Below are 15,372 nucleotides of genomic sequence, written 5' to 3'. Positions count from 1 at the left end.
ACTCTTGGCAACTATCTAGATCAAATCTATCGCAGGTATGACTGGCGTAGAGTTAGGGTCTGTATTCCAATGGATCAACTGATGTTTCAGTAAAATTTACTGAATTAAAAAAATGAGGATCTCTCTTCAATTATGAAATATTATTAAATCTTCTATATAACTTGTTCAAATTCCAATGTGTATTATCTTGCATTTATTAACAAGTTTCCTCTGCCATCATGCTACCCAACTGCCAGGCTCTCTCAGGCTTTTATGAATACTCACAGCCTTCTGTGTTCCTAACTATCCTATATAATTTTGTGTTATATGTTAATTTTACCCACTTTTTCCAGATCACTAATGAATGTATTAAACATTTGTCCTATTACATATCTCTGATGTAATCTATTGTTAACACTGATCACTTATTCCTACTCTTTGTTTACAGTCTCTAAGCCAGTTTCTAATCCATGACAGTTCTTTCCTATCAGGACTATTTAAATTTACTTTAAGTTTCTTTGGCAATGGGTTTTTGAAAGCCCAAATAAATTGTATCTAGTAGTTCTCTTTTACCCACTATTTTGTTAACACACTTAAAATCTAGCAGACAACAGAAGGACATTTTCTTGAATAAACTGTGCTGTTTTGTCTGTATTATATTCACCTACCGGTAGATGTCATATAACTCTATGTAAATATTGTTTCAAGTATTTTACCTGGTACTGAAGTAAAAGTCATTTGTCAGTTACACACTTCAACACCTGTTGTAAAAGTAAGTACTTGCTACTCTTCAGTGTATAGTACATTACATTAGTGAGGCTGTGTATTTTTGCTAGCATCTTAACAATTTCAGTTCACCCCTGGATCTACACTATCCAGTCCTGGTGATTTGTTGCCTTTTAAGGACTTGATCCTGCCAGCTGTTTCACGTGGATCAGGGTCAAATTTATCAAATTGTTCCACCACTTTTTCTTTTGACCCTTCAAACAATCATAGTGGCTCATTTTTAATTACCTATCGATTGTCATTCTATCATGTTTCAAAAATGCCCATTTTTTCAAGTTCATCTTCCATTGCCAAGTACTTTGGTTCACCAGTTTTTGCTTTTAACCTCTGCATATCTGATTCCTTTCTGGAATCCTCCCTTAGATCTAGGCTGTCCTTTCCCCAATTCATTCTGTGGTTCTTAATGCATTTAAATCCCTCCGTTTAACTATACTACTAATGTATAATCCAAACTGTGGGGAAAGATTTAGATTTGGGGCTATTTAAAAATCCAAGGAAATGAAGATCATTTGCAAATGTGATGTTCCAATTATGCTCAGTATTCTCTTTTAATTCGTTGGTGGCTTTACCTAAAAATCACATTGCTGTAAACTTCCATAATTTAAATCATTATTTTCCCTGACATTTATTCTTATGAAAATTTCAGAAGGAAAGATTTGTAAATTCTATAGTAATATAATAAAATATAAAGCCTACAATATTATATCATAATTTTACAAAAATTAAGTCTGGTGATTTTGAATATATATTTCATCATTTTATGAAAATTAAATCCAATGATTTTTGAATACATCTCTTCTCTCAAGCACATCTCTGTTCCTGTGTCAGTGCACCCAATTCCCCACTGTCTTTCACAGCTCCATTTCAACATTCCATGTCACAACTACCATCACTTTGGTCCAGGAGCACAGAGAGACAGAGAGAGAGACAGAGAGACTCTTGAGTGTTTTGAGTGTTCACTAGAAATACTCCTCGATTGGCCAGGAGGTTCATTGAGAGGTTTGAGGTGTTCCTTCCTCCAGGAAGACACCTACAACTTATACTGCTCCTTTTAAGGCGTGGGGAAGGTATTCTGTGATGCAGAGAGTATTGTACAGGAGTAATTTGGATAAGTTCCTCCTCAAACCCTATCCCCTTGCTGGCAGAATCGACAGAATCTTTTTCATGTGGCTCTAGATTTGCATACCTTTCCTCTGACTGTAGAAACTGTGAATATGATCATTTACACTGTGATCTGATTTAAAATCAATCAAATAATACATTACCAAAGAAAATTAAGGCATTTCTGATGGCACAATGGGGTCCTATAATTCTAATAAAATAATTCTTAAAATTATAGAATTACATATAAAATTTTTGTTTTAAATGAGTAAATTAAACAAAGCTGTAAAAGAAAAAAAGTCTGCTGGTATCGCCTCTACATACTATAATAATCCAAAATCTTGGTTTGTTTGTTTTTAAAACTATGTAACTGTTCACAAGTGTTCAAAAAGTTTTTACCAAAACTTAAGTCAAAAATTGCAGAAAGCATAAAATAAAGTATGCTAAATTAAAGACGTGTCATACAATTACCAATCTGACAGCATTTGAAAACAAACAAACAAACATACCTTTTCTTGCAAGAACTAAGCCAGCGAGACCTGAGATTGTAAGTACGGTAACTTTTGGAAGAAAGTCTGGAGGCGGATTCTTCAGATAAACATATGTATCTATATATATAAAAAAAAAATCAAAACAACTATGGTATAATAACTGAAGATTAGTCAATTTTCTCTCTCTTTTTCTTTCTCTCCCATTTTAAGAGAAAGCAGTAAAGTCATGTCTATCAAGAGTTGAATGCTGAGGTAGGCCCTGTCTTACAACTGGATCCGCTACTGCGGATACCTGCATCCATGTCAAGCGCCACTTATTGACTTATTTTGCAGGCTGACACATGGGAGTCAGCACTGCAATATCAGGATTCTGATGTGTCATTCGTAAAATATACATTTTGCAAAGTTCACAATGATGCTCTTTAGATAGCTTTTTCTATTTAGTAAAATGTTAGCACTTGTTCCTAATGCAATTGACAGGGTTTTCAGTTTTCAATGCATGTCAAAAATGTATTTAAAAATTGGTGAAAGGGGATGCCACTATGCTGGTGTTTCTTGATTTTTTACTACTACTAGTATATAGTGCTTTTCATCAGTAGATCTCAAAGTCTTTCATAATCTTTAATGTATTTATTCTCGCAATGCCCCTGTGACATAGGGAAGTTTCATTATCCCTGTTTTTACAGAACTGAAGCACAGAGAAACTTGCCCAAGGTCACACAGAATGCTTGCAGTGGAGCAGGGAACTGAACTGTACTCATCTAAATTCTAGGCTAGTGCCCTAACCACTGGACCATCATTTGTTCCTTTTTAATGAAACTTATTTTCCACTGGTAATTTCAGAAAGGCATCTTTAATACAAAGAGTATTTTTATCTTCAATGGCAAAATTAGGACCAAACTGTGATGTGTAAATGAGAACTAAAATAAGGAAGAAAGGGAAAGGAATTCTTCTCACCTATACAGCAGTTCTGTGTACAGCAGCTGTGTAGCCTCCTCCCTACTGCTTAGGGTTGCCAAGTGTCCGGTTTTCGATCGGAACGCCCGCTCGAAAAAGGACCCCGGTAGCTCCGGTCAGCACCGCCGACCGGGCCATTAAGTTTGGTTGGCAGTGCTGTAGGACTAAGAAGACTAGTCCGCAGCGGTCCTGGCACCATGCTGCACCCCACAAGCGGCCAGCAGGTCCGGCTCTTAGGTGGCCGGGTCATGGGGCTCCGTGTGGTGCCCTGGCCCTGAGCACTGGCTCCGCACTTCCATTGGCTGGGAGCCAGTGCCAATGGGAGCTGGAGGGGAGGTGTCCGCAGGCGAGAGCAGTGCGTGGAGCCTCCTGCCGCCCTCTTCTCCCCCCGCCTAGGAGCTGGATCCGCTGGCTGCTTCCAGGGCACAGCCCGGAGCCAGAACAGGCAGGGAGACTGCCTTAGCCCGCACTCCACCCCGAACCCCAGCCCCTTGTCCCAGCCCTGAGCCTCCCCAAACCTGGAGCCCCCTCCTACACCCCAAACCCCTCAACCCTGGCCCCAGCCCAGAGCCCATACCCCCTCCCACACCCCAAACCCCAGCCTTCTCCCCTATTGCGAATCCCTCAGCACCCCCCCCCCAGCCTGGAGGCCCCTCCTGCACCTCAGACCTCTTATCCCCAGCCCCACTCTAGAGCCTGCACCTCCAGCCAGAGCCCTCATCCTGTCCCACACCCCAACTCGCTGCCCCAGCCTGGAGCCCCCTCCCACACCGTGAACCCCTCATTTCTGGGCCCAGAGCTGTAACAAGGGCGAGGCGAGTGAGGCACTTGCCTCGGGCACGCAAAGCGGAGGGGCGCAGGTCTACCGCGATTGTCAACACTTTGGTGGCAGCTCTACCGTCGCCGCTTCTTTGGCAGCAATTTGGCAGCGGGTCCCTGAGTCCCTCTTGGAGGGAAGGACCTGCTGCCGAATTGCCACTGCTACTTTATTTATTCTTCAGCGGCAATTCGGTGGTGAGTCCTCTCAGAGAAGGACTCGGGGACCCATCACCGATTTGCCGCTGAAGAATGAATGAAGCGACAATGGCAATTTGGCGTCAGGTCCTTCCCTATGAGAGGGACTCAGGGACCCGCCGCAGAATTGCTGCCAAAGGGCCTGGAGCCGGCTCTTGCCTCGGAAGCAAAAATTCATTGTTACAGCTCTGTCTGGGCCTACCCCAGAGTCTGCACCCTCAGTTAGAGCTGTAATAACCTTAGTCCCAGATTTGGACCTTAGCGTCCAAAATATGGGGGTTAGCATGAAAACCTCCAAGCTTAGTTACCAGCTTGGACCTGGTACCTGCTGCCACCACCCAAAAAATTAGAGTGTTTTGGGGCACTCTGGTCCCCCTGAAAAACCTTCCCTGGGGACCCCAAGACCCAAATCCCTTGAGTCTTACAACAAAGGGAAATAATCCTTTTTCCCTTCCCCCCTCCAGGTGCTCCTGGAGAGATACACAGACACAAGCTCTGTGAACCCAAACAGAGTGAATCTCCCTCTCTGTTCCCAATCCTGGAAACAAAAAGTACTTTCCTATTCCCCCAGAGGGAATGCAAGGTCAGGCTAGCAATCCAACACACAAATCTCCCCTTGATTTCTTCCTCCCACCAATTCCCTGGTGAGTACAGACTCAATTTCCCTGAAGTAAAGAAAAACTCCAACAGGTCTTAAAAGAAAGCTTTATATAAAAAGAAAGAAAAATAAGTACAAATGTTCTCTCTGTATTGAGATAATACAACACAGGGTCAATTGCTTAAAAGAATATTGAATAAACAGCCTTATTCCAAAAGAATACAAATCAAAGCACTCCAGCACTTATATTCATGCAAATACCAAAGAAAAGAAACCATATAACTTACTATCTGATCTCTTGGTCCTTACACTTAGAAACAGAAGACTAGAAAATAGAACTACTTCTCCAAAGCTCAGAGAAAGCAGGCAGGCAGACAAAAGAAAAAAGACAAAGACACAGACACTCAATTCCCTCCACCCAAAGTTGAAAAAATCCAGTTTCCTGATTGGTCCTCTGGTCAGGTGCTTCAGGTGAAAGAGACATTAACCCTTAGCTATCTGTTTATGACACGCCCCCCAAATTGCAGACAGTGGGGAAGCTCACTGGCGGCGATTTCCTTCTAGAACTTGAAAATAAACAGATTAATACAACACATACACCTTTACATATACTCCTAAGTATATAACTAACAGACTTCTACATTTTAAGAACACTTTTTAACTACTGAATTCTGGGAAACTCTCACGGGAGAGTGCATCAGCAACTTTATTAGAAGCTCCTGTGATGTGTTGAATTTCAAAATCAAAATCTTGGAGAGCTAAACTCCAACGAAGAAGTTTCTTGTTGTTCCCCTTGGCAGTATGAAGCCACTTTAGTGCAGCATGGTCAGTTTGTAGTTGGAACCGCCGTCCCCAAACATATGGGCGTAGCTTTTCCAGGGCGTACACAATGGCATAGCATTCCTTTTCACTGACTGACCAGTGACTTTCCCTCTCAGACAGTTTCTTGCTGAGAAACACGACAGGATGGAAGTTGTGATCTGTTGCTTCCTGCATGAGCACTGCTCCTATACCACGCTCAGATGCATCTGTGGTTACTAGGAATGGCTTGTCAAAATCCGGGGCCCTGAGCACAGGGTCAGACATGAGCGTTGCCTTAAGTTGGGTAAAGGCCTTTTGACACTCATCAGTCCACTTAACTGCATTTGGCTGGGTTTTTTTGGTCAGGTCGGTCAGTGGGGCAGCGATTTGGCTGTAGTGTGGTACAAATCGCCTGTAGTATCCGGCCAAGCCTAAGAAGGATTGGACCTGTTTCTTTGACCTTGGGACAGGCCACTTTTGGATAGCATCCACCTTGGCCTGTAGGGGGTTTATGGTTCCTCGACCCACCTGGTGCCCCAGGTAAGTCACTCTGTTTTGGCCTATTTGACACTTTTTGGCCTTAACAGTTAGTCCTGCCTGCCTGATGCGCTCAAAGACCTTTTCCAGGTGTAGTAGGTGTTCGGGCCAGGAGTTTGAAAAAATGGCCACATCATCGAGGTAGGCAACTGCAAATTCTCCCAGTCCAGCTAGTAGACCATCTACCAGCCTCTGGAAGGTGGCGGGTGCATTTCGAAGGCCGAAAGGAAGGACATTGAATTCATACACCCCCGCATGGGTGACAAATGCTGACCTCTCCTTGGCAGGTTCATCTAGTGGTACTTGCCAGTACCCCTTGGTTAAGTCTATTGTAGAGATGAACTGGGCACGTCCCAACTTCTCCAATAGCTCATCGGTACGTGGCATTGGATAGTTGTCCGGACGAGTTACAGCATTTAGCTTACGGTAGTTCACGCAAAAGCGTATTTCCCCATCTGGTTTGGGTACCAGAACCACTGGAGATGCCCATGCACTAGTAGATGAGCGGATTATACCCATCTGTAGCATGTTCTGGATCTCCCGTTCTATAGCAGCTTGGGCATGAGGAGACACTCGGTAGGGTGGGGTTCTGATTGGGTGAGCATTACCTGTATCAATGGAGTGGTATGCCCGTTCAGTCCGTCCTGGGGTGGCTGAGAACAATGGGGCGAAGCTAGTGCACAGCTCCTTGATTTGTTGCCGCTGCAGACGTTCCAGGGTGGTTGAGAGGTTCACCTCTTCCACGCCACCGTCTTTTTTCCCGTCGTAGTAGACACCGTCAGGCCACTCAGCATCCTCTCCCTGGACTGTAAACTGACAAACCTGTAAGTCTCTGGAATAGAAAGGCTTGAGAGAATTAACATGGTACACTTTAGGCTTTAGTGAGGAATTGGGAAATGCTATGAGGTAGTTTACAGCTCCCAGGCGCTCTTGGACCGTGAATGGCCCTTCCCATGAGGCTTCCATCTTATGGGCCTGTTGCGCCTTCAAGACCATAACCTGGTCTCCTACCTTGAAGGACCGATCTCTGGCATGTCTGTCATACCAGGCCTTTTGCTCTTCTTGAGCATCCTTTAGGTTCTCTCTAGCAAGGGCTAAAGAGTGTCGGAGGGTGCTTTGTAGGTTGCTTACAAAGTCCAGAATGTTAGTTCCTGGAGAAGGCGTAAACCCCTCCCATTGCTGCTTCACCAACTGTAATGGCCCCTTAACCTCGTGACCATACACAAGTTCAAATGGTGAAAACCCTAAACTGGGATGTGGTACAGCCCTGTAGGCAAACAGCAACTGCTGCAACACTAGGTCCCAATTATTGGAGAATTCGTTGATGAATTTTCGTATCATGGCCCCCAAAGTTCCATTGAACCTTTCAACCAGGCCATTGGTTTGATGGTGGTACAGGGTGGCAACCAAGTGATTCACCCCATGAGTTTCCCACAGTTTTTTCATGGTCCCTGCCAGGAAATTAGACCCTGAATCTGTAAGGATGTCGCAGGGCCAACCTACCCTGGCAAAGATGTCTGTTAGGGCCAGGCACACAGTGTTAGCCCTGGTGTTGCCTAGAGCTACTGCTTCCGGCCATCGGGTAGCAAAGTCCACTAAAGTCAGTACGTACTGCTTTCCTCTGGGCGTCTTTTTTGGGAAAGGGCCCAGAATATCCACAGCTACTCGCTGAAATGGGACCTCAATTATGGGGAGTGGCTGGAGAGGGGCCTTGACCTGGTCTTGAGGCTTTCCCACTCTTTGGCATACCTCACAAGACCGGACATACTTGGCAACATCCTTGCCCATCCCCTCCCAGTGGAAGGACTTCCCCAACCGGTCCTTGGTTCTGTTCACCCCAGCATGGCCACTGGGATGATCATGGGCTAAGCTTAAGAGCTTCCCCCGGTACTTAGTTGGAACCACCAACTGTTTTTGCGGCTGCCATTCTTCCCGGTGTCCACCAGAAAGAATTTCCTTGTATAAAAGTCCTTGGTCTATAACAAACCGGGATCGATTAGAAGAGCTGAGAGGCGGTGGGGTGCTCCGTGCCGCCGCCCAAGCTTTCTGAAGGCTGTCATCTGCTTCCTGCTCAGTCTGGAACTGTTCCCTTGAGGCTGGGGTCACCAGTTCTTCCTCAGACTGTGGACTTGGGCTTGGTCCCTCTGGAAGCGATGTAGGTGATGGGGTTGTTTCCGTTGCTGGTGAACCGCTCTCCGCTGGTGCACCTGAGGGTATTTTAGGCTCTGGCTGAGCCTTTTGGGTATGGTTGTCTTTTGCTTCTGCCAGTTCTGGCTCGCTGGCGCCCTCTGGCATTGAGTTTGAAGATGGGGTTGCACTTGCTGGTGCTGGTTGCTGTTCCAGTTCCGGGCCTGGGACTGGAGATGCTGTGGCTGTTTCAGTGGTAGGCATGGAATCTGGGTCCACTACCTCTGTCTGGGTCTCTGGTAACACAGACGGGGCCTCTGTGGACGGTTCAGGAACAGGAATGGGTCTGGAAGCTTGCCTGGTTTGGCTACGTGTAACCATTCCCACTCTCTTGGCCCGCCTCACCTGGTTGGCCAAGTCTTCCCCCAGTAGCATGGGGATAGGATAATCGTCATAGACTGCAAAAGTCCACATTCCTGACCAGCCTTTGTACTGGACAGGCAGTTGAGCTGTAGGCAAGTCTACAGCTTGTGACATGAAGGGGTAAATTGTAACTTTGGCCTTTGGGTTGATGAATTTGGGGTCAACGAAGGATTGGTGGATAGCTGACACTTGTGCCCCCGTGTCTCTCCACGCAGTAACCTTCTTTCCGCCCACTCTCAAATTTTCCCTTCGCTCCAAGGGTATTTGAGAGGCATCCGGGCCTGGGGATCTTTGGTGTGATGGTGGTGTAATGAATTGCACTCGCATGGTGTTCTTGGGACACTTGGCCTTGATATGTCCCAGTTCATTACACTTAAAGCATCTTTCATCTGATGGGTCACTGGGCCGAGGTGAGTTACTGGAGACTGGTGAGGTTGAAGGGTAGGGTATCTGTGGCTTTACTTGGGTGGTATGTGGGGTCTTTGGCTGTCCTCGGTTGTAGGGTTTATGGTCTGTGTGCCCCCTGGGGTAATCGTTCCCCTTGACAGTAGCTTTCTTGCTTTCTGCCAGTTCCATCCATTTGGCTCCAATCTCCCCCGCCTCAGCGATATTCTTGGGGTTTCCATCTTGTATGTACCGTGTGATGTTTTCAGGAACACCATCCAAGAACTGCTCCATTTGTATGAGGAGGTTCAGTTCTTCCAAGGTTTGAATATTGTTTCCTGTTAGCCAGGCCTCATAGTTTTTTGCAATGTAGTAGGCGTGTTTGGGAAATGACACCTCTGGTTTCCACTTTTGGGTTCTGAAGCGCCGACGGGCATGATCTGGGGTTATCCCCATCCTGTATCTGGCCTTGGTTAGGAAAAGTTTATAGTCATTCATTTGGTGCTTAGGCATTTCAGCTGCCACCTCTGCTAAAGGTCCACTGAGCTGTGACCTCAATTCTACCATGTACTGGTCTTCGGGAATGCTGTACCCAAGACAGGCTCTTTCAAAATTTTCCAAGAAGGCCTCGGTGTCATCACCTGCCTTGTAGGTGGGAAATTTTCTGTGCTGTGGAGCAATATTTGGTGCCGGGTTGTTAGGGTTGGCTGGCACAGGCAGCCCAGCTTTTGCCAACTCCAGTTCATGTTTTCTCTGTTTTTCCTTCTCTTCATTCTCTTTTTGTTGTTTTTCCATTTCTCGGTGGTGGGCCGCCTCCTCTTCTTCTTGCTTCCTTCTGTGGGCCAACTCATCTTCTGCTTGTTTCCTTCGGTAGGCCATCTCTTCTTCTTCTAGTTTTCTTTTGTGTGCTGCCTCTTTGATCTGTTCTTCTCTTTCTTTCATCTCCATCTCTTTTTGTTTTATTTCCAGTTGTCGCCTGTGTTCAGCTTCTTTGATTTGTTCTTCGGCGTCAATTTTTGCCTTAGAAGTCATGGTTCCTGTTTTCTTGTGTTGGGGTGCCCTCCGGTGTTTATCTTCTGAACTGCAGGTTCTCTGTTGCCTCCTGAAGTCTGCCTAGCAACAGTGCCTTTAGTTAATTTTCCTTTTCTCTCTCTAGCTAATGTTCAATGAAGGGAAACCAGAAAAACCACTTTATTTGCATGCCTATAAGTGCCGGTACTTGCCCCCTAATGGGAGGGCTATTGCATGACAAAAGACCCTTAACATGCAAGCCACAAACTGCGAGAGAGAGCAGAAAAAAAAATTCTCTCTGGTTCCCTTTTAAAACCAACTGCTTCTCTCTGCTAAAAAGCCCTTAGCAGAGAAAAGAAAAATATAATATTTCTACTGGCTTCTGGGTTCTGTCTATCTCCCACCAGCTGCCACTCATGTAATAACCTTAGTCCCAGATTTGGACCTTAGCGTCCAAAATATGGGGGTTAGCATGAAAACCTCCAAGCTTAGTTACCAGCTTGGACCTGGTACCTGCTGCCACCACCCAAAAAATTAGAGTGTTTTGGGGCACTCTGGCCCCCCTGAAAAACCTTCCCTGGGGACCCCAAGACCCAAATCCCTTGAGTCTTACAACAAAGGGAAATAATCCTTTTTCCCTTCCCCCCTCCAGGTGCTCCTGGAGAGATACACAGACACAAGCTCTGTGAACCCAAACAGAGTGAATCTCCCTCTCTGTTCCCAATCCTGGAAACAAAAAGTACTTTCCTATTCCCCCAGAGGGAATGCAAGGTCAGGCTAGCAATCCAACACACAAATCTCCCCTTGATTTCTTCCTCCCACCAATTCCCTGGTGAGTACAGACTCAATTTCCCTGAAGTAAAGAAAAACTCCAACAGGTCTTAAAAGAAAGCTTTATATAAAAAGAAAGAAAAATAAGTACAAATGTTCTCTCTGTATTGAGATAATACAACACAGGGTCAATTGCTTAAAAGAATATTGAATAAACAGCCTTATTCCAAAAGAATACAAATCAAAGCACTCCAGCACTTATATTCATGCAAATACCAAAGAAAAGAAACCATATAACTTACTATCTGATCTCTTGGTCCTTACACTTAGAAACAGAAGACTAGAAAATAGAACTACTTCTCCAAAGCTCAGAGAAAGCAGGCAGGCAGACAAAAGAAAAAAGACAAAGACACAGACACTCAATTCCCTCCACCCAAAGTTGAAAAAATCCAGTTTCCTGATTGGTCCTCTGGTCAGGTGCTTCAGGTGAAAGAGACATTAACCCTTAGCTATCTGTTTATGACAAGAGCCTTCACTCCCTCCCGCACCCCAACTCTCTGCCCCAGCCCAGTGAAAATGAGTGAGGGTGGGGGAGAGCGAGCCATTGAGGGAGGAGGAATGTAGTGAGTGGGGGGCCGGACTTCAGGGAAGGGGCGGGGCAAGGGTGTTCAGTTTTGTGCGATTAGAAAGTTGGCAACCCTACTGCTGTTACCACAGCTATGGATTGTAATAGGAGTAGGATTACTTATGTACCACCTATATGGAAGTTTAAGCATGTGATGCCACTCTCCAAATCATGCTCTGTGCTGCTAAGAGAAAGCACAAGGGAGAAAAAAATCTACAGCATGTAGCGCACTGGGAACGCAGAGACACTCGGGATGTAGAGCTTCTTGCTCCATTCCCCTTTTATCCAACCCTGCAGCAGAGTCATGACAGTTCTCTAATATTTAGAAGCTTCTGAACCTACTGAGGGCTTGGGTGGCATTTGGCCTCAAAATGTCATCTAATATTAAAAACAAAGGAATTACAAACATTAGCTAAATTGGTTGAGTCATAATTACAAAAAAAGATTAGGAGCTTCCTTTTTGTTTTCAAACAAGAGACTACGGTAAATAGCATGAAGCCAGCTTCTAGGGAAGGCATTTATACCCCTTCTGTTTTATTGATTCTTGGGTTTTCTCTAATACAATATCAATATTTTTGATAGAATTTGCTGTTCTCCAGTATAAACCAGCTTTGTAACTTTCATAGCCAAACAATGAGCAAGAAGAGACTAGTTTTAAATTTTGACTATATGACTCACCTACCTTTTCCAAACTGTATTGAATCCATTATCCCATTTTTAACAAAGACATAGGCATCCTACACAAAAGAAAATTTAGATAAAGTGAACTCTGTTTTTGAGTTGAAGTCTTCAATGCCATGGATACACCACTAACACGCTACATACTTTTCCACTCTGGCCAAAGTGGATCGAGTAATTACATAACAAGTAAAAGAAACAGATCAGTCAAAAAGCTTTTAGAATGAAAAATGCAGAGATACATTTCTACTTTGCTCCCTGTACATACAATGTATGTTTAAATTATATATAGATGGTGTGACAGATATTGCAACCATGTGGATATCTTTGAGGACCACATTGTATTAAGCATATGAATGGTTTATACATCATTGTGGGCCAGGGACTGTATATGGCTCCAGAGGGGAAAGGCTGCTACAGCTCTACAAGGAACAGAGCACGTCCAAGCATGTGGACAAGGAGGATATAGTGTATTTAGATTTTCAGAAAGCCTTTGACAAGGTCCTCACCAAAGGCTCCTAAGCAAAGTAAGCAGACATAAGACAAGAGGGGAGGGTTTCTCATGGATTGGGGAGGGATAGCTCAGTGGTTTGAGCATTGGCCTGCTAAACTTAGGGTTGTGAGTTCAATCCTTGAGGGGGGTCATTTAGGGATCGGGGGCAAAACTCTGTCTGGGGATTGGTCCGGTTTTGAGCAGGGGATTTGATTAGATGACCTCCTGAAGGGTCCCTTCCAACTCTGATATTCTATGATAACTGGTTAAAAGTTAGGAAACAAAGGGTAGGGATAAATGGTCAGTTTTCAAAACGGAGAGAGGTAAATAGTGGTGTCCCCTAGGGGTCTGTACTGGCCATAATCATAAATGAACTGGAAAAAGGGGTAAACAGTGAGGTGGCAAAATTTGCAGACGATACAAAACTACTCACGATAATTAAGTCCCAGGCAGACCACGAAGAGCAACAAAAGGATCTCTCAAAACTGGGTAATCGGGCAACAAAATGGCAAATGAAATTCAGTGTTGATAAATGCAAAGTAATGCACATTTAAAAACATAATCCCAACTATACATATAAAATGACGGGGTCTAAAGTAGCTGTTACCATTCAAGAAAGATCTTGGAGTCATTGTGGATAGTTTTCTGAAAACATGACTCCATGTGCAGAGGCAGTCAAACAAGCAAACGGAATGTTGGGAATCATTAAGAAAGGGATAGATAAGAAGACAGAAAATATCATATTGCCTCTATATAAATCCATGATACACCCACATGTTGAATACTGCATGCAGAAGTGTTCACCCCATCTCAAAAAAGATATTGGACTTGGAAAAGGTTCAGAAAAGGGTAACAAAAATGATTAGGGGTATGGAACAGCTGCTGTATGAGGAGAGATTAATGAGACTGTGACTTTTCAGCTTGGAAAAGAGATGACTAAGGGGGATATGATAGAGGTCTATAAAATCGTGACTGGTGTGGGGAAAGTAAATACCTTTACCCCCCACTCACTACATTCCTCCTCCCTCAATGGCTCGCTCTCCCCCACCCTCACTCATTTTCACTGGGCTGGGGCAGAGAGTTGGGGTGCGGGAGGGAGTGAAGGCTCTAACTGAGGGTGCAGACTCTGGGGTAGGCCCAGACAGAGCTGTAACAATGAATTTTTGCTTCCGAGGAATAATAAGGAAGTGTTATTTACTCCTCATAATACAAGAACTAGGGGCCACCAAATAAAATGAATATGCAGTAGGTTTAAAACAAACAAACAAAAGGAAGTCAACTTGTGGAACTCCATGCCAGAGGATATTGTGAAGGCCAAGACTATAACAGGGTTTAAAAAATAACTAGATACATTCATGAAGGATAGTCCATCAACGGCTATTAGCCAGGATGGGCAGGGATGGTGTCCCTAGCCTCTGTTTGCCAGAATTTGGGAATGGGTGATGGATCAATTGGTGATTAACTGTTCTGTTCATTCCCTCTGGGGCACCGGGCATTGGCTGCTGTTGGAAGACAGGATACCAGGCTAGACAGACCTTTGGTCTGACCCAGTATGGCTGTTATGTTCTTAACTAAGAACAGTGTATGAGGTAGTGGTGGTAAAGGTGAATCACTCAGTTTTTATAAACATCTCCAAAGAGGTACCACTCATTGGGAGGCTTCCACATACTGGTTAAAACTGGATTTTCCAGAGACCCACAGAGAAAGAAAGAGGTTTGGGAATAAAAAGGCAGTGTTTAAACAGACCCAGGACTTTCTGATCCAGCAAACTGACAGGACTTACTGTCCTGTATGGGCCCTAATCCTTGTGGTCAGGTTAGAAAGACTTTGGCCTATGCGGGCCCCATAATGCTGATAGGTGATGACTGGTATGTTTAGTGTGCGCTTAAATCTATTTATTGCTTTTATTATGCTTTTACCTTAAGAATAAATGTGCTTGCTTAGAAGGAGCTGTGTGGTAGCTTGTGACGGCTGGTAATACCCTGTTCATAGCCTTGAGAGAGAAAACAACACACAAGTGCTGGCCTTTAGGCTGACTGGCGTGCTGGGGATATTGCAGTGTAAGGCAGGGAGCTGTGCAGCTTAAAACTTCATAGTCACAAAGGAGTGGGACAAGGGTCCCTGCCTAGAGAAAGGTAACAGCTGGAGACTTGACTGGGCACTCCACAGAGGGGGATACACAGGCAGTTCCCCTGAAACCGTGACAGATGGTATCTTTTAACCCCCACCCTCCCAATCGCTCTTGTAATTACTGAAAGTTTTTCCAAATTTCAACACAACCATGGCATTCCTTGAAAAAAAAATTGTACAGTAATTTAAAAAAAAAATAACCTAGGGAGCAAAAAAACAGAGCACCCAAATGTAAAAACTTATTCTTCACTGTATCTGAAATATTTAATGTAATATTATTTAATATAATATTATTCAAAATTGATTTTTTCCCATATAGTAAAGTTATGCTGGCAGGGAAAAAGCCCAACTTCTCTATGTGCAGTTACACCTAATGTTTAACTCCTCTATAAACGTAACGATTACATGATGTACAATAGCGATCTGCATTGAGTTATTTGCGTTCAGTGATATAGTTCAGTCAGAT

At 44.3% G+C, this 15,372-nt stretch overlaps 1 protein-coding gene across 3 annotated transcripts in view; it reads right to left on the bottom strand.

The window, feature by feature from the left end:
• The window catches only part of APOOL (apolipoprotein O like), a 54,455-nt gene that overhangs the window by 14,622 nt on the left and 24,461 nt on the right, over window positions 1-15,372 (bottom strand). For 2 of the 3 annotated variants that reach the window (XM_050965102.1, XM_050965101.1), the window contains 2 exons: window positions 12,288-12,342; window positions 2,376-2,474 (listed from right to left, as the gene is read on the bottom strand). In XM_050965102.1, coding sequence (XP_050821059.1) covers window positions 2,376-2,474; window positions 12,288-12,342 — 154 coding nt within the window. The remainder of the gene's footprint in view (window positions 1-2,375; window positions 2,475-12,287; window positions 12,343-15,372) is intronic. The other variant, XM_050965103.1, reaches the window with a different exon arrangement.

The sequence above is a fragment of the Gopherus flavomarginatus genome, chromosome 8 (genome assembly GCF_025201925.1).
Source record: "Gopherus flavomarginatus isolate rGopFla2 chromosome 8, rGopFla2.mat.asm, whole genome shotgun sequence".
Classification (NCBI taxonomy): domain Eukaryota; kingdom Metazoa; phylum Chordata; order Testudines; family Testudinidae; genus Gopherus; species Gopherus flavomarginatus.
The sequence above is the reverse complement of the archived record's forward strand: the minus strand, read 5'-3'. Positions and strand labels throughout refer to the sequence as shown.